The sequence below is a fragment of the Malus sylvestris genome, chromosome 1, assembly GCF_916048215.2.
Source record: "Malus sylvestris chromosome 1, drMalSylv7.2, whole genome shotgun sequence".
Taxonomy (NCBI): Eukaryota; Viridiplantae; Streptophyta; class Magnoliopsida; order Rosales; family Rosaceae; genus Malus; species Malus sylvestris.
This window is the reverse complement of record NC_062260.1, coordinates 8,252,936-8,275,693: the sequence shown is the minus strand read 5'-3', so window position 1 is coordinate 8,275,693 and position 22,758 is coordinate 8,252,936. Positions and strand designations below refer to the sequence as shown.

The 22,758-nt window shown below is 40.3% G+C and overlaps 3 protein-coding genes across 19 annotated transcripts in view; 2 read left to right on the top strand and 1 right to left on the bottom strand.

Moving 5' to 3' along the window:
- The window catches only part of LOC126585385 (uncharacterized), a 74,223-nt gene extending 57,656 nt beyond the window's left edge, over positions 1-16,567 (bottom strand). The window contains exon 1 of the mRNA XM_050249837.1: positions 16,550-16,567. The gene's annotated coding sequence lies outside the window, so the exon portion shown is untranslated. The remainder of the gene's footprint in view (positions 1-16,549) is intronic.
- Positions 1-17,830, top strand: part of LOC126584252 (uncharacterized) — a 74,411-nt gene extending 56,581 nt beyond the window's left edge. The window contains exons 1-3 of one of the 10 annotated variants that reach the window (XM_050248845.1): positions 13,173-14,105; positions 14,156-15,285; positions 15,504-17,830. In XM_050248845.1, coding sequence (XP_050104802.1) covers positions 16,752-17,426 — 675 coding nt within the window. In that variant the 5' untranslated portion in view covers positions 13,173-14,105; positions 14,156-15,285; positions 15,504-16,751 and the 3' untranslated portion in view covers positions 17,427-17,830. Of the gene's footprint in view, positions 1-13,172 lie in introns of those variants that run through there. The other 9 variants (XM_050248703.1, XM_050248891.1, XM_050248740.1 and 6 more) reach the window with 9 other exon arrangements.
- Positions 8,766-21,867, top strand: LOC126585048 (uncharacterized). 8 transcript variants are annotated; one of them, XR_007610350.1, is made up of 7 exons: positions 8,767-9,147; positions 10,151-10,270; positions 10,810-11,077; positions 11,856-12,000; positions 12,122-12,356; positions 21,036-21,109; positions 21,606-21,867. XR_007610350.1 is itself a non-coding variant. In XM_050249741.1 (5 exons), exons 2-5 carry the CDS (start codon positions 10,187-10,189, stop codon positions 12,126-12,128), a joined length of 504 nt encoding a protein of 167 aa, XP_050105698.1. In that variant the 5' UTR covers positions 8,766-9,142; positions 10,162-10,186; the 3' UTR covers positions 12,129-12,524. The 8 variants fall into 8 exon arrangements, 4 of the variants coding, with proteins under 4 accessions (XP_050105698.1, XP_050105590.1, XP_050105642.1 ...); XR_007610351.1 differs by lacking the exon at positions 21,606-21,867 and adding an exon at positions 21,284-21,463; XR_007610325.1 differs by lacking the exon at positions 21,036-21,109.
- The last annotated feature ends 891 nt before the right edge of the window (positions 21,868-22,758 follow it).

Genomic DNA, 22,758 nt, shown 5'->3' with positions numbered 1-22,758 from the left:
CATTTATCTTGGATGTACTTTGAGAATGATTTCTTATTTCTTAATTGCTGGGTTGCTGAGTTAGCTTTTTAAGTTTGAATTTCTTATTGCTATAATTAGATTACTTGTGCAAATGGTTGGAAGAATTCAATCGATCTTTCATGACGTATCAAAATATGTTCTTCATGAATTGCACTAAGTCTAGAGATGTTGATCACAAAGGTAATACTACACTAATTTTCTTTGACAATCTGACTATTTCAACCTCATGATTGGGTGCCCCAATCTTGAGTTTGAGGGGGGAGAATGTTAGAAGTATAAGATTGTAAGGCTGAGATGATGCCACATGTAAACAAATTAGCTTGTTTATTATATCTGTTAGAAGAGTCAGTTAACTAGGACTATAAATACTCTCTCTTGTAATAGCTTCTTCATTAAGCAAGATATCAATAAACTTTTACCTATTTATAACAATAAACTTAATTACTAACCACTCAGTGGGGTTTCATTATTTTTTTTATTTATTTATATTTATCTGAAAATTTGGAGAAGGCAAATTTTAAAATTTGTTATAAATAGGCAAAATTTATAGAGAGATAACCTTTACTCGGGACAGGAACGAAGCAGTTGCAGAGTATTATACCAACACAAGCTGTTGCAGATGAAGTAATGTATATTATGGCTATTAGATATATTTCTCTTTTCTTTCTTCTTCTTATTCACTCTTTTGCACAAATGAAGTGCTCTATTTATAAAGCCACTTCAATGGAAAATTACAAAACATTACTATTTAGCTTGTGAGTATATAGTACACACATGTGGGCAAACATACCCATTATTTACAACACTCCCCCTTGGATGCCCACATATCAACATCAGTTGCCTCATTAAAACCTTGCTTGGAAAAACCCTGTGGGAAAAAACCATAGCGAAGGAAAAAGAGTACAACTTTACCTGGATGGTGTTGAGCATGCTTAGGTTGCCTCGTTAAAACCTTGATAGGAAAAACCCAGTGGGAAAAGTCCTAAGCGAAGGAAAAAGAGTACAACATGCATGTATCATGGATGCTCCCCCTAAATTGTATCTCCCCCTGATTCCGCATTCTTCAAATCTGTAAGCCGACGTAATCCGATTCCCTGTACCAACTTCTGAAATGTGCACTTTGGTAAAGATTTGGTGACCAAGTCTGCTAAATTTTCATTGGAACGGATTTGTCTGACTTCAATAACTTTAGCCTTCTGAAGCTCATGTGCGCTGAAAAATCTTGGAGATATGTGTTTAGTCTAATCACCTTTGATAAATCCTTCCTTCATCTGGGCGACACAGGCTGCATTATCTTCATGGATGACAGTTGGAGTGTCTGTCTTTGAAGGTAGACCACATGAATTCCGGATGTGATGGATCATTGATCTTAACCAAGAACATTCACGACTTGCTTCATGTAAAGCAATTATTTCCGAATGATTGGAAGATGTTGCAACTAGCGTTTGCTTTGTTGATCGCCATGAAATTGCAGTATCTCTATTAGTGAACACATATCCATTTTGTGAGCGGGCTTTATGCGGATCGGAGAGAAAACCAGCATCTGCGTATCCAACAAGGATTTGTTCATTTGTGGGCTTGTCTGAGTAGAAGAGACCCATATCTGTTGTCCCACGAAGGTATCGTAGAACATCTTTGACTCCCTTCCAATGACGAATTGTTGGAGCAGAGCTGTACCTGGCTAACAAGTTAACTGAAAAAGCTATATCTGGTCTAGTACATTATGTTAAATACAATAAAGCACCTATTACGCTCAAATATGGTACTTCTGGACCAAGGACCAGTTCATCATCTTCCTTTGGACGGAATGGATCTTTCTTAATGTTTAAAGAACGAACGACCATTGGGGTGCTAAGTGGATAAGCCTTGTCCATGCCAAATCGCTTCAGTAGTTTTTCAATGTAAGCTGATTGATGGACCAAAATTCCACTAACACAATGCTCGATCTGCAGGCCTAGACAATATTTGGTTTTCCCAAGGTCTTTCATTTCAAATTCGCTTTTCAGATATTCAGCAGTTTTGTTGAGCTCTTCAAGGGTTCCAACTAGGTTCATATCATCGACATATACTGCCACTATAGCAAATCCAGTATTTGATTTCTTAATGAACACACAAGGGCAGATGACATTGTTGGCATATCCTTCTTTAATCAAATACTCACTGAGATGATTATACCACATTCGCCCAGATTATTTCAGCCCATATAGTGATCGCCTTAATTTGATTGAGAACATACCCCGTGGTTTGTTAGTTGCTTCAGGCAACTTAAGTCCTTCTGGGACTTTCATATATATGTCAGTATCTAATTCTCCATATAGATACGCGGTGATGACATCCATAAGTCGCATGTCAAGTTTTTCTGAAATCACCAAACTTATTAAGTAACGGAACGTAATTGTGTCCATTACAGGAGAGTATGTCTCTTCATAATCAACTCCAGGTCTTTATGAAAAACCTTGTGCAACGAGTCGTGCTTTATATCTTGCAATCTCGTTTTTCTCGTTGCGTTTCCTTGTGAATACCCATTTATAACCTACGGGGTTCACACCAGGCGGGGTTTGGACTACTGGTCCAAAAACACTTCGTCTTTCCAAGGATTTTAATTCTGCCTGGATTGCATCTTTCCACTTAGGCCAATCTTGTCTCTGTTTGCATTCATCAACAGAGCGGGGCTCAATATCATCACTTAATATAATTTCAGTGGCTATTGCAAATGCAAACATGTCATCGATGATTATTTCATTTCGATCCCACAATTCATTAGTACATGCATAATTTATGGATATTTCTTTGCTTTCATGTACTTCTGTCTCTTCAGGGACATGTGTCTTATCAAAGACATTTTCTTTTTCTGGAAGTACAGAGTCACGAATTGTGGATTTATCATTCAATTCCTTTTCTTGAATGATATCATTTGGGTTCAATTGGGCCCTCATCTTTCTCTTTCGAGGGGCTGAATCTTTTGAACCTGGGGGTCTACCACGCTTCAGGCGTGCACTGGATGAATCATTCGCTGCCACTTTATTTTGTCCAACAGGGACATCAATTCTTGCAGGTGCGTTTGCAGCCGGTATATATGACTGTGTCACTTTCGAAGCATCATTAAATGCATCTGGCATTTGATTAGCAATACCTTGAAGATGAACGATCCTTTTCACTTCGTTTTCACATTGAGTGCTTCTTGGATCAAAATGAGATAAGGTGGGAACAACCCATGTTAGCTCTTGTCGTTCTTCTGGAACGGTCTTTTCTCCCCCTAACGATGGGAAAACTGTCTCATCAAAATGACAATCAGCAAAACGAGCTGTAAACACATCACCAGTCAAAGGTTCCAAATATCTAATGATAGATGGTGAATCAAAACCCACATAAATTCCCAATCTGCGCTGAGGTCCCATTTTAGTTCGTTGTGGTGGTGCAATAGGCACATAAACAGCACAACCAAAAACTCGTAAATGTGAAATATTTGGCTGATGTCCAAACACGAGTTGTATTGATGAGTATTGGTGGTTGGCTATAGGTCTCAATCTAACCAATGATGCAGCATGTAATATGGCATGTCCCCATGTAGAAACTGGCAATTTTGTTTTCATGAGAAGAGTGCGGGTTATTAATTGAAGCCGCTTGATAAATGCCTCTGCTAAACCATTTTGAGTATGGACATGAGGAACAGGGTGTTCAACATTAATGCCCAGTGCCATACAGTAATCATCAAAGGTTTGAGACGTAAATTCACCAGCGTTATCAAGTCGAATGGACTTAATGGGATGATCTGGGAACTGTGCTCGCAACTTAATTATCTGAGCAAGAAGTCTTGCAAAAGCTACATTTCAAGTAGACAATAGGCAAACATGTGACCATCGGGTAGATGCATCAACCAAAACCATAAAATATCGAAATGGTCCACAAGGTGGTTGAATAGGTCCACAAATATCCCCTTGAATTCTTTGCAAAAATGATGGGGATTCATCATCAACCTTTAGTTGTGATGGTCTAATTACCAACTTCCCTTGGGAACAAGCCTTGCAAGGTTTATCATTCGAGACATTAATGTGTCTGCTCAGTAATGGATGTCCATTAGAGTTGGTAATGATTCTACGCATCATGGTAGATCCTGGATGACCTAGACGGTCATGCCAAAGCATGTAAACCTTTGAATCAATGAACTTCTGGTTCATGGCAGTATATGCCTCAACTGTCTTTATGTATGTACAATACAATCCACTCGATAAACCATGCAACTTCTCCAATATACGCTTCTGGGTATCATTGGAGGTAATGCATAAATATTCCATATTTTCTACACTTTTCGTTTCAAGGTGGTATCCATTTAGACGTATGTCTTTAAAACTCAACAAATTTCGAATGGACCGAGTAGCATATAATGCATTCTTTATAGACAATATTGTTCCATTTGGTAACATAATCTGGGCTTTTCCTGAGCCTTCAATTACATCTGATGGTCCTGATATTGTTGTTACCTTTACTTTTGCAAGTACCAAATTCGAGAAATACTTTCGATCTCGAAGTATTGAATGCGTGGTTGCGCTATCTGCAAGATAAAAGTCTCCGCCATTGATCTTGTTTTGAGAATAACCATAATTTTTATCCATGATCTCTGAGTAAAGAAAAAGCAGTTTATTCATACTGGAATACTACTTTTATTGAATTGAAAATGCGAGCATTAAACCACAGGTACAAATAACATGAGTACATTAAACATAAATAATTCAATCGGACCCATAAACTTCATTCCCTCTTTCATTAATAAAGTCTGTAGCATTCAGGTGGGTTGTCTTTAACTGTCCTGATAAATTGGTCACTGGATCAGGGGTTTCCATTGGTTTAGCCTGGTCAAGGAAATTGATCTCGACACCCTTCTTCTTGAAGGAGGCTTGATATAGTTCCACCAGATGCTTTGGGGTGCGACAAGTACGCGCCCAATGTCCGTTGCCACCACACCTATGGCAACCTCCTTCATGATTTCTAGGAGTGTTCACATGAGCTTTTCCTTTCTGGCGATTGGTATTTTTAAAGCTCGGGCCTCGATTATACCTTGGAACCTGGTTGTGAAATTGGACACCATGGTTCTTGCTTTTCCCTTTCCACCGACCTTGCTTGTGGCCACGTCCTCGTTTGTAATTATTGCCACGGGAGGATATGGTATTCCTTTCAAGGGAAGCAACATTCACTTCTGGGAACGGTGCTGATCCAGTAGGTCGGGAATTATGGTTTTTCATGAGAAGCTCATTGTTCTGTTCAGCTACCAGGAGCACAGATATCAGCTGGTCGTATTCAGTGAAGCCTCGCGCTCTATACTGCTGTTGCAGTACCATGTTAGAGGCGTGGAATGCGCTGAAATTCTTTTCCAATAACATCTCCTCAATGATAGTATCCCCACAGAGTTTCATCTGAGAGGTAATTCTGAACAACGCCGAATTGTACTCAGCCACTGATTTGAAATCCTGGATCGTTAGGTGAGTCCAGTCATAGCGAGCTTTTGGAAGAATCACCGTTGTCTGGTGATTGTATCTGTTTTTCAAGGCATTCCAAAGGGCTAACGGATCTTCAACCGTTAAGTACTTGCTCTTTAGTGCCTCATCAAGATGGCGACGAATAAAAATCATGGCCTTTGCCCGATCTTGAGAGGATGAGCTGCTCTCTTCCTTGATGGTATCTCCAAGATTTGCTGCTTCCAGATGGATCTTGGTATCCAGTACCCATGTAAGGTAATTCTTTCCAGTAATGTCCAGGGCAGCAAAATCAAGTTTTGCCAAGTTTGCCATTTTCTTTTCTGAAAGAAAAATGAGGTGTGTAAGAACTTGCAGTAATATGTGTACTGGAGAAATATATTGTTAGAACTTTTGGTTCTTACAAATTTTTGATCTTCAGGCCAAAATGATAAGTACTCGAAACTTCAGGCTCGAGATTTACACAATTAATGAGAAGGGCAATTGTACCGCACCATTCTCATCGAAATAAGTATAGGATGGGTGATTATTCCGCACTACTTTAAACAGCAGGAAAATTTAAATATGTAGAGCAAGGTGGACGATTATACCACACCACCTAAAATTGCGATAAAATTTAAATATGCAAAGCAGGGTGGACGATTATACCGCACCACCTGGGCGATTATACCGCACCACCTGGGCGATTATACCGCACCACCTAAAATTGCGATAAAATTTAAATATGCAAAGCAGGGTGGACGATTATACCGCACCACCTAAAATTGCGATAAAATTAAATATGCAAAGCAGGGTGGACGATTATACCGCACCACCTAAAATTGCGATAAAATTAAATATGCAAAGCAGGGTGGGTGATTATCTCACACTACCTAAAATTGCGATAAAATTAAATAACGGGCAAATTTAAATATGCAGGATAGAGCGGGCGATTATACCGCTCCACTTAAAATTTGCAGTAAAATTAGATCTGCAATCCAAGATAGGCGATAGAACCGCACAATCTTGGATTGCATAAATAATTAGTGGGTTAGTAGTCAATATCTACACCAAACAAGAAATCAAGAATATAAGTGAATGTTAGTTGGAGAACTAGAAGTAAACATGGTGCAAATAATTCTTCGCGAGGGTATACCCAGCAATTGAGGGAGAGGAAGAAGAAGAACAGTAAAAACCTTAGAGGAAACATTTTTTTTTTCTTTCGGTGAAAGGAAATGAGAAATGATTAGAGAGTCGTACTGATAACGTGTTATAAATAGGCAAAATTTATAGAGAGATAACCTTTACTCGGGACAGGAACGAAGCAGTTGCAGAGTATTATACCAACACAAGCTGTTGCAGAGGAAGTAATGTATATTATGGCTATTAGATATATTTCTCTTTTCTTTCTTCTTCTTATTCACTCTTTTGCACAAATGAAGTGCTCTATTTATAGAGCCACTTCAATAGAAAATTACAAAACATTACTATTTAACTTGTGAGTATATAGTACACACATGTGGGCAAACATACCCATTATTTACAACAAAATTATGAATGTTTCACCATTGTTGGTTTGTCCCTATCATGGAATTAAATATCGATAATATCGGCGATATTTCGCTGATATTATCGTTTTTCTGAGGTTCCGATATTTTCTGAGGTATCCGTCTCATTATCGTCAAAATATCGCGATATTTTCGATATTATCGAAAAAATCGTCGTTGATCCGTCGTCGGAAAGGCAGCCGAGGCTGCGTCGTCCCCCCAGCTGCCCAGATCTCTCTGCAATCCATGCTCAAACCCAAGATCTGCGCCTCAACGACGCCGATCTGGCTGATCTCGGTGACGATGGTGACGAAGCCGAAGGAGGAAGAGGAGGAGGGGAGGCGGCGGAGGGAGAATGAGTAGGAGGAAACGAAGAGGGATCTGGCTGATCTTGGGTTGAAGCAGACGCGGAACAGAGACGGAGGCGAGCGCGGCGCCGACGGGGCAGGCTCTGGGGGGAGGAGGAGAATGGGTGCCGATGTTCGCTTCTCGCTGGCGTCGTGGTGGTGAGGGTGTGGGACGAAGCCGTCGTCGAAGCGGGTGGGGTGGAGGTGGACGGGGCGGATCTGGCTGATCTCGGTGACGATGGTGACGAAGCCGAAGGAGGAAGAGGATGAGGGGAGGCGGCGGAGGGAGAATGAGTATGAGGAAACGAAGAGGGTTTTGCAGGGCCTTGATGCGGTGGTGGAGATTGTGAAGAGGGAGAGGAGGGCGATGAGGATGAGGGATGTTGACTCGTTGACGCCATGGATTACTAGCACAAAGGAAGACGGGGAGCCTCTCGTTCTCTCTGTCTTCTCTTCTTTCTCGTTTCAATTAGCAATTTAGGGATTTAACCAAGTTTCGGCCCCCAAATCATCTACTTAAATTGCCCTAAAAAACTCCAAGTAATTACAATATTAGAATTGTAATTGATCATTATTATATTTGGTTTAGAAATTTTATGTAATTTAGTGATTGTTTCATACTAGGTTTAGATTTGAATTTTTTACTCCATTCAGATTTTAAAGGATTATAATAGATTTAAAAATTTATGAATTTTGATGAAGTTTAATAATTTTTAAAACTTTTATGTAAAATTTTAAGTGAATTCCCTCAAAATTTCAGGAAGCGATTTGAGAATGTTTAAAATATTATGTGAAATATTTCTAATTTTTTCGAGTTTCCCAACTTTTTAAAAATCTCTTCGAATCAATTTCTAAATGAATACATTTGGAATGTATGAATTTCTTAAAAATCATGATCGAATACCCCTTAAACTATAAAGAATCACTTAAAATCCTTATCAAAATGCCCTTAGATTTTTAAAGAGAATTAAAATGTTTATAAGCCCCAATTGGATGTACCGCTTAATTTAACCAGTTAAGATTACAAATTAACACAAAAGACGACTTGATGCGATGTCATATCTAAAAAACTTGTCGCAATAAGCCCCAATTGATGTGTTTAAACTTCTTTCATTAATTACTACATATTTTCTACACTCACAATGTTTGCCAGCTCGCTATATAATCAACTTAAATCAGTTAAATCCATCATGCAATGCATTTCCTTCCAATTTTTTGTGATAAACTAATAGATAATTGACTAAATAAACATCCTGCAAAGTTTCAATAAAAATTTCCAAGTTTTTCTTACAATTTCCGTGGTTTCCATGTAATTTTTATCGATATCAATATTATCCCGATATTTCCATCGATATTTCCGTATTTTCGGACTACCGATATTTCCGATATTACCGATATTTTCTTCGTTGGTCCCTATGAATGGATTGGATTGAATAAGGCAGGGGGCTTAGGGGAGATCATGATATTTCAACTCCCCAGTTCAGAGGCTTCTCGTGCACACTCGACTCTCCCTCTGCCTGACTCGTCCTCTCCTCTCTCAGACCCAGCTCCGTCCACCGTTCATCCTTCGTCGTCCTGACTGGCTGACGCCTCTCGTCCATCTCTCAGACTCCCTGAACTCCGCTTCTCCGACCACCAGGCACAACCATCATCTCCTCTCAAGTTTCAACTCCGGACTCCGACCACCACCATCATCTCTTCTCTGTCCCGATTCCGACCACCACTAACCATCATCACCTCTCAACTGAAGTCGATAGCTGGAACCCTCCACTACCGAGTAAGGTATTCAGTTTAATTTATATATGGATATGTTAGATAGGCAATGGGATGTGAGTGATGGATGGGTGTATGTTAGGGATATTTCTCTTTCTTGTGATAACAGTATAGGTTTTGCACGAGGGGTATGGAACTATGGATGGGTGGACGTGAGTGATGAGTTTTGGGAGGGTTAAGTAGTAGTAGGCAATGGGGCATTGGGGTAAAGTGGGATTTGGATTACTATCTCCTACTAATAAGTAGTCAGGTTTAATTGGACACATTCTCTCGGGAACTGCTACTTTGGTCTCAAAGACGATTATAAGCACATACATTTTTCGTATCAAATTTATGTGATTTGGTCAGAGTCCACATTACCCAAGAGTTTATATAAAGGTAAGCTTTGATCCTTACCTTGCAATATTCTGTGATCCTTTCTAATATTGTTCACTTCCTGATTTATGTGTTTATGTGGTTGTGATTTATGTGTTTGATAGAGATTGTGATTTATGTGGTTTCTGTGATCCTTTCTAATATTGTTCACAATCGGAACTGCTAAAAATTGAGTGGAAATGTTGGACTAGTTAAGCTAATATAGATTATTGTTTGATGCTTATAGGTAAGATGATTATTTAATGCCTGGCAATTAGAGTAGAAAACAAAGCTTGATCCTCCCTCCTTTCATTTTCTCTGTGTTGCCCCTCCCTATTATTTATTTCTTGTTCTTTTCCTACAACTTTTATGCTTTTAGAACAATGGTTCTGTCTAAGCAAGAAAATCTTGATGGACGATCTCTAAATTACTTGGGAAGTTGATGAGATTCTTATATTTCTTTCTCCTTCGCTCGTTGTTTTATTTATTTATTATTTTCTTTGTGTATTATCACATTTGCTCTTCTATGTTTGTTCTTGGCATGACCGGGCTTTAAAGCGGAGGCATAATTCTTTTTAGACTACTGTTCTGGTTTCTATTCCCTGACAAAGTTTTCATTTAGAGACTAAGAATAGCCATATAATTGCTTATGTTTCAGAACACAATTAGGTGGATACTTATTGAGAAGTAAAGAATGGATGAGACCATGAAGCAATTCCAAAAAAGCTTAATTGAACTCGAGACTGAAGCTGAGCATCTCCTCCTAGCTCGGAACCAGGTAATTTATACCTCTAGCTTCTCCTTTATAGACTTGTATGTTTTACCATTAACAAAGATAAATTTTGACAAGTAGCTGTGAAGTTGGAAAGTTTGAATTCAAGCACGACGTCAACGGTACATTTCATAAGTTTCAATAATGAATGATTAGATTAAAGGATTGGAAAGTTTCAATAACAAATGGTTTGATTAAATGATTGGAACCATAAGATTATTTTAGATATTGCAGCCCGTATGAAACTGTTTGGAAAAATTAATCTATTACAATTTAGTTACTTGTCGACATTAAAAAAAACCTTGTTACCTGGCTTAATTTTTCAAAATTCCCTTGGTCGGTTGGTCCCTTTCTAACTGATATATTTATGTTGGGTTTTGTTAAACCGTCATTCCCAGTAGTGTTTTTTTTTTTAGGTCAACAATCCCAGTGCAGTTGAGTGGCTTTATTATGTGAACTAATTCAGTTTTATTAAAGTTAGTATTCTATTGTGTCTTGTTAGTAATACAATGGAGATTTGGTGTTTTTTTATGATGGAAACGCAGATGGTTGAAAATGACAGGGTGAGGAATGGGAACAGAGAAGCACTTACATCTCTGAGGAAGATAGCTCAGACAACCAAAACTAGTGTTCCATCTCCTTTTGAATCAATAATGAAGGAGATTGGGGGGCCTCAATCAAGGCCTCTGGTGAAGGAGGTATGCCCTACCTGTGGCAACCATGATTCAAATGAGCGCACTTGGATGATGTTCCCGGGAACTGATGTCTTTGCAAGGTTTCCATTTCATGCTGCCCATACCATCTTGGAGACAGGTTTTCTCTCAGGCCGCTTTTTATTTTTCTTTTTATGCAACTAATTGGGACATATACCAACTGTATTATTAAGAAGTGCAGCTCTTTCACATATCAATATATTCATATAACCATGGATCACGAAGGATTAATGAATAATCTCGAGTGTTCACTGTAGTAGCCCTTGTGAGCAAAATGGGTTAAATAAACTTTTTAGGATCTTTAAACATATTGGTTGAGCTATTTATGAATTCTTAAACCTTTGAAGCTCTAGTGTTTTGTTTAAAAGGCCTATAGATGTTCGTGAAGATGCCATCTTCCCTGATGCAACTTCTATTTATCTTACAAAAGGAAGCTATGCTTCAGATTACATTGGAAAATTTGAAATAAGATCAGAGGGATTTGTTCAGCATTAAGTTTTTGTTATTAACTCAGTTTCTCCTACTGAAAAGTTTCAAATTTTTAATGTGTCAGACTTTATAGTGTTCTTGCTTGTCAATCATAATTTCTCAAACTTAACCATTGACACTTCTTAGAGGAATTCATTCAAGTTTCTAGATGCTTCTTAGATGTCTGTGTTTTGCTGCGTTGCTGTCCTGTCACTTATTACTGCCAAAGTTGGGAAGTATGGCTCATGAACTCTCAGAATTCAAGAGTTGTCATCTGTGCTTTCTCATAAAAAATATATGTTTTTATAGATTTAAATAATTTTATAAGTCGAATGCTTTGTAGCTTCATTATTTACTTTTCAGAAGAAAAAAAAAAAAGAGAACTTTTTGCTATTGCCTTTGGGATGCAGAACAAGAGCAACTTGATTTAGACTCTAGAAGGTTGCAAGGCATTGTGAAGGAGAAATCCCTTGTGATTTCGGACAAAGGTGCCCTTGCTGACAAGATCTGTCCGGGTGTGCTGAAGTCCTTGGTAACCCTGACAGACAAACCAAAGTGAGTTGTGCTTGATGTATTAATAGTCAATTCTGTTATAACCTCACATCCACCCCCAAGTAAGGAGAAAAGGAATAAACGTTAATCAACTCTGTTAACATCAGAATTTTCTTCGAAACAGGGATTGATTGGAATGGAAAAGCTAGCAATTGTCACTACTTGCGGAATGGGAAAAGTGTGATGTATCTTATTTAGATTTCACCTCCCTCTTACTTGTGTTATAAAAAGTTGTGATATGATGTGTGGTGTAAGCAAACTGTGTTTCTCTCGCTGCGGCGGAGGACAAGCGTGCTTGTCTTGGGAAGGAGAGGAACTGAACCGTGGATCACTTTGCAGGCAGAGGGGCACAAGAAATGGTGGGTTTTTTTTTCCTACACTTGTATTGTTGTTGAGTTGATTTCTCGTAGTTTTGTGGGCACTCTAGTATAACGCAATACAAACGTGATAGGTTATTAGCCGTCAATCCAGATGGATCTAACTATGAATCAACATCTGTTGAAAGTCTAAATTTGGTTGACGTAGTATACCGTAGCAGTGGCATTTTGTTTACAGAAGTCGTCATTGACACATCTTTCCTTAGCCACTCGCTCTATTTGAGAGTTTGTCTAGTACGGACCCGCTCATACCATGAACATGATAGTTGGAATATTCATTGGATTCTTGGCGTATTAGTCGTTGAATTCTTGGCGTATTAGTCATTGAATTGTTAGCGAAGAATCCAACGACAATGAATCTTAGTCGTAGTTTGAACCTGAGATCAGTCCAACAACAATGAATCTTAGTCGTAGTTTGAACCTAAGATCCATTATCGTTGAAATTGTTATTGGATTCTTGGCTTATTAGTCATTGACTTTTTTGCTAATAATCTGACAGCCATGATTCATTTATAAAACTTTGCACTAAGAAAGTGGAACATAGCTGACAAGGGATTTGTGGGAACACCCTATACACTCATTGAATATTTATTGCAAGCATACAACAACAACAACAACAACAACAACAAAGCCTTTTCCCACTAAGTGGGGTCGGCTATATGAATCCTAGAACGCCATTGCGCTCGGTTTTGTGTCATGTCCTCCGTTAGATCCAAGTACTCAAGTCTTTTCTTAGGGTCTCTTCCAAAGTTTTCCTAGGTCTTCTTCTACCCCTTCGGCCCTGAACCTCTGTCCCGTAGTCACATTTTTCGAACCGGAGCGTCAGAAGGCCTTCTTTGCACATGTCCAAACCACCGGAACCGATTTTCTCTCATATTTCCTTCAATTTTGGCTACTCCTACTTTACCTCGGATATCCTCATTCTCAATCTTATCATTTCTCGTGTGCCCACACATCCCACGAAGCATCCTCATCTCCGCTACACCCATTTTGTGTACGTGTTGATGCTTCACCGCCCAACATTCTATACCATACAACATCGCTGGCCTTATTGCCGTCCTATAAAATTTTCCCTTGAGCTTCAGTGGCCTACGACAGTCACACAACACGCCGGATGCACTCTTACACTTCATCCATCTAGCTTGTATTCTATGGTTGAGATCTCCATCTAATTCTCCGTTCTCTTGCAAGATAGATCATAGGTAGCGAAAACGGTCACTTTTTGTGATTTTCGCTAGATTGCTCTGGTCATTAGTGTGGATAAGTATATAAATGGATAGAGATAGGAAAGTAAACACAAGATGTACGTGGTTCACCCAGATTGGCTACGTCCACGGAATAGAGGAGTTCTCATTAATTGTGAAGGGTTTACACAAGTACATAGGTTCAAGCTCTCCTTTAGTGAGTACAAGTGAATGATTTAGTACAAATGACATTAGGAAATATTGTGGGAGAATGATCTCGTAACCACGAAACTTCTAAGTACCGGAGTGTGGTATCGTCTTGACTTGCCTTATCTGTCTCATAGGTAGATGTGACATCTTCTCTGGAAGTACTCTTCCTCTATCCAGGGGTGGTATCTTTAACTGGTGGAGATGCACAAGGTAATGTATCAATTTCACTTGAAGCTTACTTGTAGTTTCAGGCTTGGTCAAGCGCGATACAAACCATGTAGTAGGAGTCATCCAAGTCGCCGAGCTAGGGGATCTGTTGAAAGAGGTGACAGACAAGGTAAGCAATCAGAGCTCCGGCTGATTGTTCACATTCTCCCTATCTTGCAGGCAGCATGAAGGATAAAGAGAAGAAAAATGAGAAGAGATGATATGGGATACTTTTGCTTTTGAAGAAGTAACTTTCCACAGGCTTATTCTTGAACTGGGCTGGAGGGTTTTCTGGTTTCCTCCAGAGTATAAGGCCGACTGAAGAATTTGAGGGTCAAAACAAGTCCATCAAATCTATAGTACGTTCGAACCTGCTGATATGAGATACTTTTGCTTTTGACAGAGTAGTGGATGTATCGGTACGTGTGCTGTTACGCTTGTCTCCACATGCTTCCTTGTATCCTTCTCACTTGCCCTATCTGTTCCTCAGGCAGATGCGGTATCTTCCCTGGAAGCATAAGATGTTGAAGATGAGTACTCAAGAGCAATGCCAGGTAAGTAATCAGGTAAGGGGTTCCAGGCAGTGCTCTCTTTCTCCTTGTCTTGCAGGTAAGAACAAGGCCAAATAAAAAGACAGGGAAAAAGCATGATATGAGATACTCTTGCTTTTAACCCTGATGATATGAGATATTCTTGCTCTAGTATAGCTTGTTTACAAAGGTACTATCGGGGGGAAAGAAAGCTGAATATTTCGAAAGGCTTTGTTGGGAGTGCCCTCTCAGATAAGAGGAAGGGTTGAGTATTTTTGCATGTCTGCCTATCCGTTGGGGATGGAGGTCGACATATATAGGAGTCTCCCTAACATCAAGTAATAATGTTATTCCTTTACCCTGCTTGGTCATAACACGGTAGTAGGAGCTGCCAGCTTCACATGTTTTAACTCTGTCAGAGCACTTTGAAAAAGTGGTCTGTGGTATCTGGAAAGCTGATGTTGCGTGTGAAGATTACAGACAAGCTTTATCGAAGGAGATCCAGCTCTTGAAGTTGGGAAAGTGGTGCCTTTTCGGTTTTCGAACAAGCAATCCTGTCGGGGATCTGGCTCTCGAGATTCGGAGAACGATGCCTCTTCGATTTTTGAGAAAGCAATCCTGCTGGGGGTCTGGCTCTCGAGATTCGGAGAGCGGTGTCTTTTTCGATTTTTTAGAAAGTAATCATGTTGGGAGTCTGGCTCTCGAGATTCGGAGGGCGGTGCCTCTTCGATTTTGGAGCAAGCAATCTTGTTGGGAGTGTTTTCTCGAATATGAGTAAAGGTTGGGTATGTTTGCTAGTCTACCTTGCCACGAAGCACAGAGGTTGACACACATGGACTTTCCAATTATCCAGCAGTGGTACTGTTCCTTTACCCTCTCTTCGATTTTTGAGAAAGTAATCATGTTGGGAGTCTGGCTTTCGAGATTCGGAGGGCGGTGCCTCTTCGATTTTGGAGCAAGCAATCTTGTTGGGAGTGTTTTCTCGAATGTGAGTAAAGGTTGGGCATGTTTGCTAGTCTACCTTGCCACGAAGCACAGAGGTTGACACACAGGGACTTTCCAATTATCCAGTAGTGGTACTGTTCCTTTACCCTCTCTTCGATTTTTGAGAAAGTAATCATGTTGGGAGTCTGGCTCTCGAGATTCGGAGGGCGGTGCCTCTTCGATTTTGGAGCAAGCAATCTTGTTGGGAGTGTTTTCTCGAATGTGAGTAAAAGTTGGACATGTTTGCTAGTCTACCTTGCCACGAAGCACAGAGGTTGACACACAGGGACTTTCCAATTATCCAGCAGTGGTACTGTTCCTTTACCCTCTCTTCGATTTTTGAGAAAGTAATCATGTTGGGAGTCTGGCTCTCGAGATTCGGAGGGCAGTGCCTCTTCGATTTTGGAGCAAGCAATCTTGTTGGGAGTGTTTTCTCGAATGTGAGTAAAGGTTGGGCATGTTTGCTAGTCTACCTTGCCACGAAGCACAGAGGTTGACACACCGGGACTTTCCAATTATCCAGCAGTGGTACTGTTCCTTTACCCTTGTGGGTAATAATATGGTAGCTTGACCTTCAAAATTTATGTGTCTAAACTTTGTTAGTGTTGTTTCTTTGCTATTCTTTTACCCTTCTTGGTCAGAGCGATGTAGTGGGAGCTGCAAGCTTCACGTGTCGCAACTTTGTCAGAGAACTTTGGCAAAGTTATCTGTGTTACCCATAAGCTACTGTTGCGTGTGGGAAGTGGGTGATTGAACAGTACGATTCATGTGCTTTCTACTTCACCAGAAATTTTCGACAGAATGCCCATAATTTCCGCAAAGCTGAGTGTGCGTGTGACAGGTGCTGACAAGGCTGGAAAAGTAGGTGCCTCTTCGATTTCTGAGATCAGCTCTCGTGGTCTCTGAGCAGCCCAGCTTTTTAGAACGCAAGCCTCTTCGATTTCTGAGATCGGCCTTCGTGGTCTTTGAGCAGCCCAGCTTTTGAGAAAGCAAACGCCTCTTCGATTTCTGAGATCGACCCTCGTGGTCTCTGAGCAGCCCAACTTTTGAGAAAGCAAACGCCTCTTCGATTTCTGAGCAGCCTCCTCTTCGATTTCTGAGCAGGCGCCTCTTCGATTTCTAAAGCTTCGTCGAGTGCAGATTTTTATAGGGGCTGACATTAAGTTCCAAAGCACACTTGAATCTCCACCAGTAGAAGCTCCATTCTTGCACTTCTAAGATCTTGATTTGTCTGACCTCTTCTCTCTTCAACGCCTTTGAAAATGTCTGGCCCCTCTGACCGTCGTTTTGACTTCAACCTTGTTGAAGAGGTAGCCCCGCCTTCTCCAGACAACATATGGCGCCCATCCTTCGTCTCCCCTACTGGTCCTCTTACTGTTGGGGATTCCGTGATGAAGAATGATATGACCGCTGCGGTTGTGGCCAGGAACCTTCTCACTCCCAAAGATAACAGACTACTTTCCAAACGGTCTGATGAGTTGGCTGTTAAGGATACTCTGGCTCTCAGTGTTCAGTGTGCAGGTTCTGTGTCTAATATGGCCCAACGCCTATTTGCTCGAACCCGCCAAGTTGAATCATTGGCGGCTGAAGTGATGAGTCTCAAACAGGAGATTAGAGGGCTCAAGCATGAGAATAAACAGTTGCACCGGCTCGCACATGACTATGCTACAAACATGAAGAGGAAGCTTGACCAGATGAAGGAATCTGATGGTCAGGTTTTACTTGATCATCAAAGATTTGTGGGTTTGTTCCAAAGGCATTTATTGCCTTCGTCTTCTGGGGCTGTACCGCGTAATGAAGCTCCAAATGATCAACCTCTGATGCCTCCTCCTTCTATGGTTCTGTCCAGTACTGAGGCTCCGAATAATCCCCCTCCGGTGCCTTCTCTTTCTAGGGCTCTACCGACTGCTGAGATTTCTCCTAAGCAAAATTTGTGAAGGCTCCCTCTTGTTTGTTTATTTTGACTCATGTATATGTACATATTTGTAACTTATCGGGGATATCAATAAATAAGATTTCCTTCATTTCAACGTATTGTGTTAAATACACCAAAGCCTTCTTCGCTAAGTTCTTTGAATTTTCTTTTGTTGAAGCTTGTATGTTGAAGCTTTGTGAGTGGAGCATGTAGGTTGAGGTAGTGTTCCCTTAATTTCCCGAGTGAGGAAAACTTCTCGGTTGGAGACTTGGAAAATCCAAGTCACTGAGTGGGATCGGCTATATGAATCTTAGAACGCCATTGTGTTCTGTCCTGTGTCATGTCCTCCGTTAGATCCAAGTACTCTAAGTCTTTTCTTAAGGTCTCTTCCAAAGTTTTCCTAGGTCTTCCTCTACCCATTCGGCCCTGAACCTCTGTCCCATAGTCGCATCTTCTAATTGGAGCGTCAGTAGGCCTTCTTTACACATGTCCAAACCACCGTAACCGATTTTCTCTCATCTTTCCTTCAATTTTGGCTACTCCTACTTTACCCCGGATATCCTCATTCCTAATCTTATCCTTTCTCGTGTGCCCACACATCCAACGAAGCATCCTCATCTCCGCTACACCCATTTTGTGTACGTGTTGATGCTTCACCGTCCAACATTCTGTGCCATACAGCATCGCCGGCCTTATTGCCGTCCTATAAAATTTTCCCTTGAGCTTCAGTGGCATACGGCGGTCACACAACACGCCGGATGCACTCTTCCACTTCATCCATCCAGCTTGTATTCTATGGTTGAGATCTCCATCTAATCCTCCGTTCTTTTGCAAGATAGATCCTAGGTAACGAAAACGGTCGCTCTTTGGTATTTCTTGATCTCCGATCCTCACCCCTAACTCGTTTTGGCCTCTATTTGCACTGAACTTGCACTCCATATATTCTGTCTTTGATCGGCTTAGGCGAAGACCTTTAGATTCCAACACTTCTCTCCAAAGGTTAAGCTTTGCATTTACCCCTTCCTGAGTTTCATCTATCAACACTATATCGTCTGCGAAAAGCATACACCAAGGAATATCATCTTGAATATGTCATGTTAACTCATCTATTACCAACGCAAAAAGGTAAGGACTTAAGGATGAGCCTTGATGTAATCCTACAGTTATGGGAAAGCTTTCGGTTTGTCCTTCATGAGTTCTTACGGCAGTCTTTGCTCCTTCATACATATCCTGTATAGCTTGGATATATGCTACTCGTCCTCATTTCTTCTCTAAAATCCTCCAAAGAATGTCTCTTGGGACCCTATCATACGCTTTTTCCAAATCTATAAAGACCATGTGTAAATCCTTTTTCCCATCTCTATATCTTTCCATCAATCTTCGTAAGAGATAGATTGCCTCAATGGTTGAGCGTCCTGGCATGAACCCGAATTGGTTGTCTGAAACCCGTGTGTCTTGCCTCAATCTATGCTCAATGACTCTCTCCCAGAGCTTCATTGTATGACTCATTAGCTTAATACCCCTATAGTTCATGCAATTTTGTACATCGCCCTTATTCTTGTAGATAGGCACCAAAGTGCTCGTTCGCCACTCATTTGGCATCTTCTTCGTTTTCAAAATCCTATTGAAAAGGTCAGTGAGCCATGTTATACTTGTCTCTCCCAAAACTTTCCACACTTCGATTGGTATATTGTCTGGGCCTACTGCTTTTCTATGCTTCATCTTCTTCAAAGCTACAACCACTTCTTCCTTCCGGATTCTACGATAAAAAGAGTAGTTTCTACACTCTTCTGAGTTACTCAACTCCCCTAAAGAAGAACTCCTTTCATGTCCTTCATTGAAAAGATTATGAAAATAACCTTTCCATCTGTCTTTAACCGCGTTCTCTGTAGCAAGAACCTTTCCATCCTCATCCTTGATTCACTTCACTTGGTTTAGGTCCCTTGTCTTCTTTTCCCTTGCTCTAGCTAGTTTATAGATATCAAACTCTCCTTCTTTGGTATCTAGTCGCTTATACATATCGTCATAAGCCGCTAACTTAGCTTCTCTCACAGCTTTCTTCGCCTCTTGCTTCGCTTTTCTATACCTTTCACCATTTTCATCGGTCCTATCTTTGTATAAGGCTTTACAACATTCCTTCTTAGCCTTCACCTTTGTTTGTACCTCCTCATTCCACCACCAAGATTCCTTTTGGTGTGGGGCAAAGCCCTTGGACTCTCCTAATACCTCTTTTGCTACTTTTCGGATACAACTGCCGTGGAATCCCACATTTGGTTAGCTTCCCCCTCTCTATCCCACACACACTGGGTGATTACTTTCTCTTTGAAAATGGCTTGTTTTTCTTCTTTTAGATTCCACCATCTAGTCCTTGGGCATTTCCAAGTCTTGTTCTTTTTTCTCACTTTTTTGATATGTACATCCATCACCAACAAGCGATGTTGATTAGCCACGCTCTCTCCTAGTATAACTTTGCAATCCTTACAAGTTATACGATCCCCTTTCCTCATTAGAAGAAAATCTATTTGTGTTTTTGACGACCCACTCTTGTAGGTGATCACATGTTCTTATCTCTTTTTAAAGAAGGTGTTGGCTAAGAAGAGATCATATGCCATTGCAAAATCCAAGATAGCTTCCCCATCCTCGTTTCTCTCCCCAAAACCATGGCCACCATGAAAACCTCCATAGTTGCCTGTCTCCCTGCCCACGTGTCCATTTAAATCTCCTCCTATAAATAACGTCTCCGTCTGAGCAATTCCTTGCACCAAGTCTCCAAGGTCTTCCCAAAATTTCTCCTTCGAACTCGTATCCAACCCTACTTGAGGTGCGTACGCACTAATCACATTAATAAGTTCTTGTCATATTACAATCTTGATTGCCATGATTCTATCTCCTACCCTCTTGACATCTACAACATCTTGTGTCAAGGTCTTGTCCACAATGATGCCAACACCGTTTCTCGTTCTATTTGTGCCCAAATACCATAATTTAAACCCTGAGTTTTCTAGATCCTTTGCCTTACGACCAACCCACTTAATTTCTTGTAGGCACATAATATTTATCCTTCTCCTCACCATAACTTCCACTACTTCCATAGATTTTCCCGTCAAGGTTCCTATATTCCACGTTCCTAAACGCATTTTGCTCTCTTGAACTCTACCCTTTTGTCCTAGCTTCTTCACCCTCCCCCGTCTAATAGGATCAAAGTACTTCTTTTGTGTGTCCCGTGTAAAGTTGATAGGAGCATATGCTCCCAAACAACTTTGAGTGGAGTCGTTCGAAAAGAAGTTTCTATAGCCCCCTTGCTCATTTAACACTGCATCCGGGTGCCGATGGAGATACAGCGACCCTTGCTCACTTATCACTGTGCTCGGGCCACACAGCGCGCCACTTACGGTTGACGCCCTAGCTTTAGCGTGATTTCGTTCTGGATTCATTTTCATAAGGATTCGACGTAATCATGGAGTGCCGGCTGTCGACTACCTGACGCCCTCCCCCTCCTCATTTATCCGGGCTTGGGACCGGCAATGTAAGATAAACTTACACAGGCGGAGTTAATATTTATTGCAAGCATAGGTAAGGAAAATGTATTAAAGGTTTTTTTTTTTTAATTTTTTTTTTTTATTTTCTATAGCTTGAGAAGGCATTCCACTAGAGCAGTTCACCGTGGGTTAATCCCCTAGGGGATTGGCTCTTGAATCCCCAAAGGTAACAATTTAGTAAGCATGCCATTTAATGTAAAGTATAATTGATCAGATAATCTAGAAGGATTATACTGTTATTTCTTTTGTTACTTGATTTTATGGCTTTAGGTAACCATTTATGTAGGAGAAGAAAATTAATATCATTTTTTTCTTCTTTTTTTTTTTGCCTTTTATTTAGGAAACTGTGTTTGTGTTGCTTTGTTATTGTCTTTGAGAGGAAGAGAGTTTTGTTTTTTTAAAGATAATTTAACTTTGTACTTTGTAGTTCGATATAGATAGATGTTTGAATCTGAACTAGCAACCATTTGGACAGAATTGAAAACTTATTATAATTGTATCAATGTATATTTTCAAGAAACCATACTCAGGTTGTTGTCTTAGTTGACTTTGCAGATTATGGTCTTTTGTTTCAATTGATTTTATGTTTTTTTTTCTTTTTGGGTTTGTATTGAGTGGACTTACTAGCATTTTGACCTTGTATATATTATTGGAAATCCTAGGGTACTTGTGACTTCCGAAAGAACAAATGGCAGCAAGAAAGAAAGCATTTTCAACAGTCTAAGAGGTTTTTGAGACGCATGGTGCCATAACTGACACACCCTGTCCCGAAGGAGGGCATGCTGGCCGTCACGTGAGAGTGACGTAACCATTTACACAATTCGGAAGCTTTAAAGATACAATTATTAAGATGTAACACCAGGGGGTAAGTCCTACTTTTGTGAATTCTGTCAGAACACCGTTGGATTCCTCGTGGCCACCAAAGCTTTGCTATTTTGAACTTGGAGAGGCGCAAAACAAAGTTGAGTGAGTCAATAAAACAAAGTTTTTCGAAAACATTTCATTGAACAACATTTCTAACCCCTCGCTGTAAAACCTGTATACTTTCCCAGAAAATAGTATATATATAACCATATATAATCTCAAAATTCAAATCACAAGTCCTTAATACTTTTCAAGAAAACATGCCATGCTATGCATCAAAACATAATAAGGATGCAATATTATAACAGGTGAAATAAGGAATCAACTGGAGACTTTGCAGTTGGTCTTGTACGGTTAATTCTATAGCTCAATATCCAATCCAACCGGAGTCACCAACTGTGACCTGTACGGCACTACTCTGCACATAAATTGGAACTACCTGAAGTAGTCTGTACGATAAGAATGGTGTAATAATACGCTCTAGTGATTCTCTCATCAACATCTGTATAATAATCTAAGTTCACCTACAAGTCGGAACCACCTCTCATGATCTGTACGACATGCACCTACTTGGATCCAAGGTGAGCGTGTGGTGCGGGGTGAATAATATAAGCACTAACACCGGGGGTGCAGGTTATGAGCTCTCAACATAATTCACACCATCAATAAATCATATGAACAATATAAACTTACATGATACTCACATGTGCGTCCACAGCACCATTAACATATATATGGGTCAATTACTTATTCATATATTTCATATATATGTATGCATGGCATTTTAAAACATACTTTCATTTAAATTTAATTTCTGGGAAAATCAATATTATAAAGGTAAATACAGAAAATACTGCCCACTCACCTGGCGTTCGCCCTACAACTCCCTAGCACAACACATCAAGGTGTCATGATGATCAGCGCCTAGAACAATCATCAAATCAAACCTCA

What these genes read in the sequence shown, in the direction of transcription:
- LOC126585048 (XM_050249741.1), top strand. Translation starts at nt 10,187, where the DNA reads ATGGATGAGACCATGAAGCAATTCCAAAAAAGCTTAATTGAACTCGAG. An exon ending in TCCTCCTAGCTCGGAACCAG is followed by an intron (nt 10,271 to 10,809) that starts GTAATTTATACC and finishes ATGGAAACGCAG; the next exon opens with ATGGTTGAAAATGACAGGGT. An exon ending in CCATACCATCTTGGAGACAG is followed by an intron (nt 11,078 to 11,855) that starts GTTTTCTCTCAG and finishes TTTGGGATGCAG; the next exon opens with AACAAGAGCAACTTGATTTA.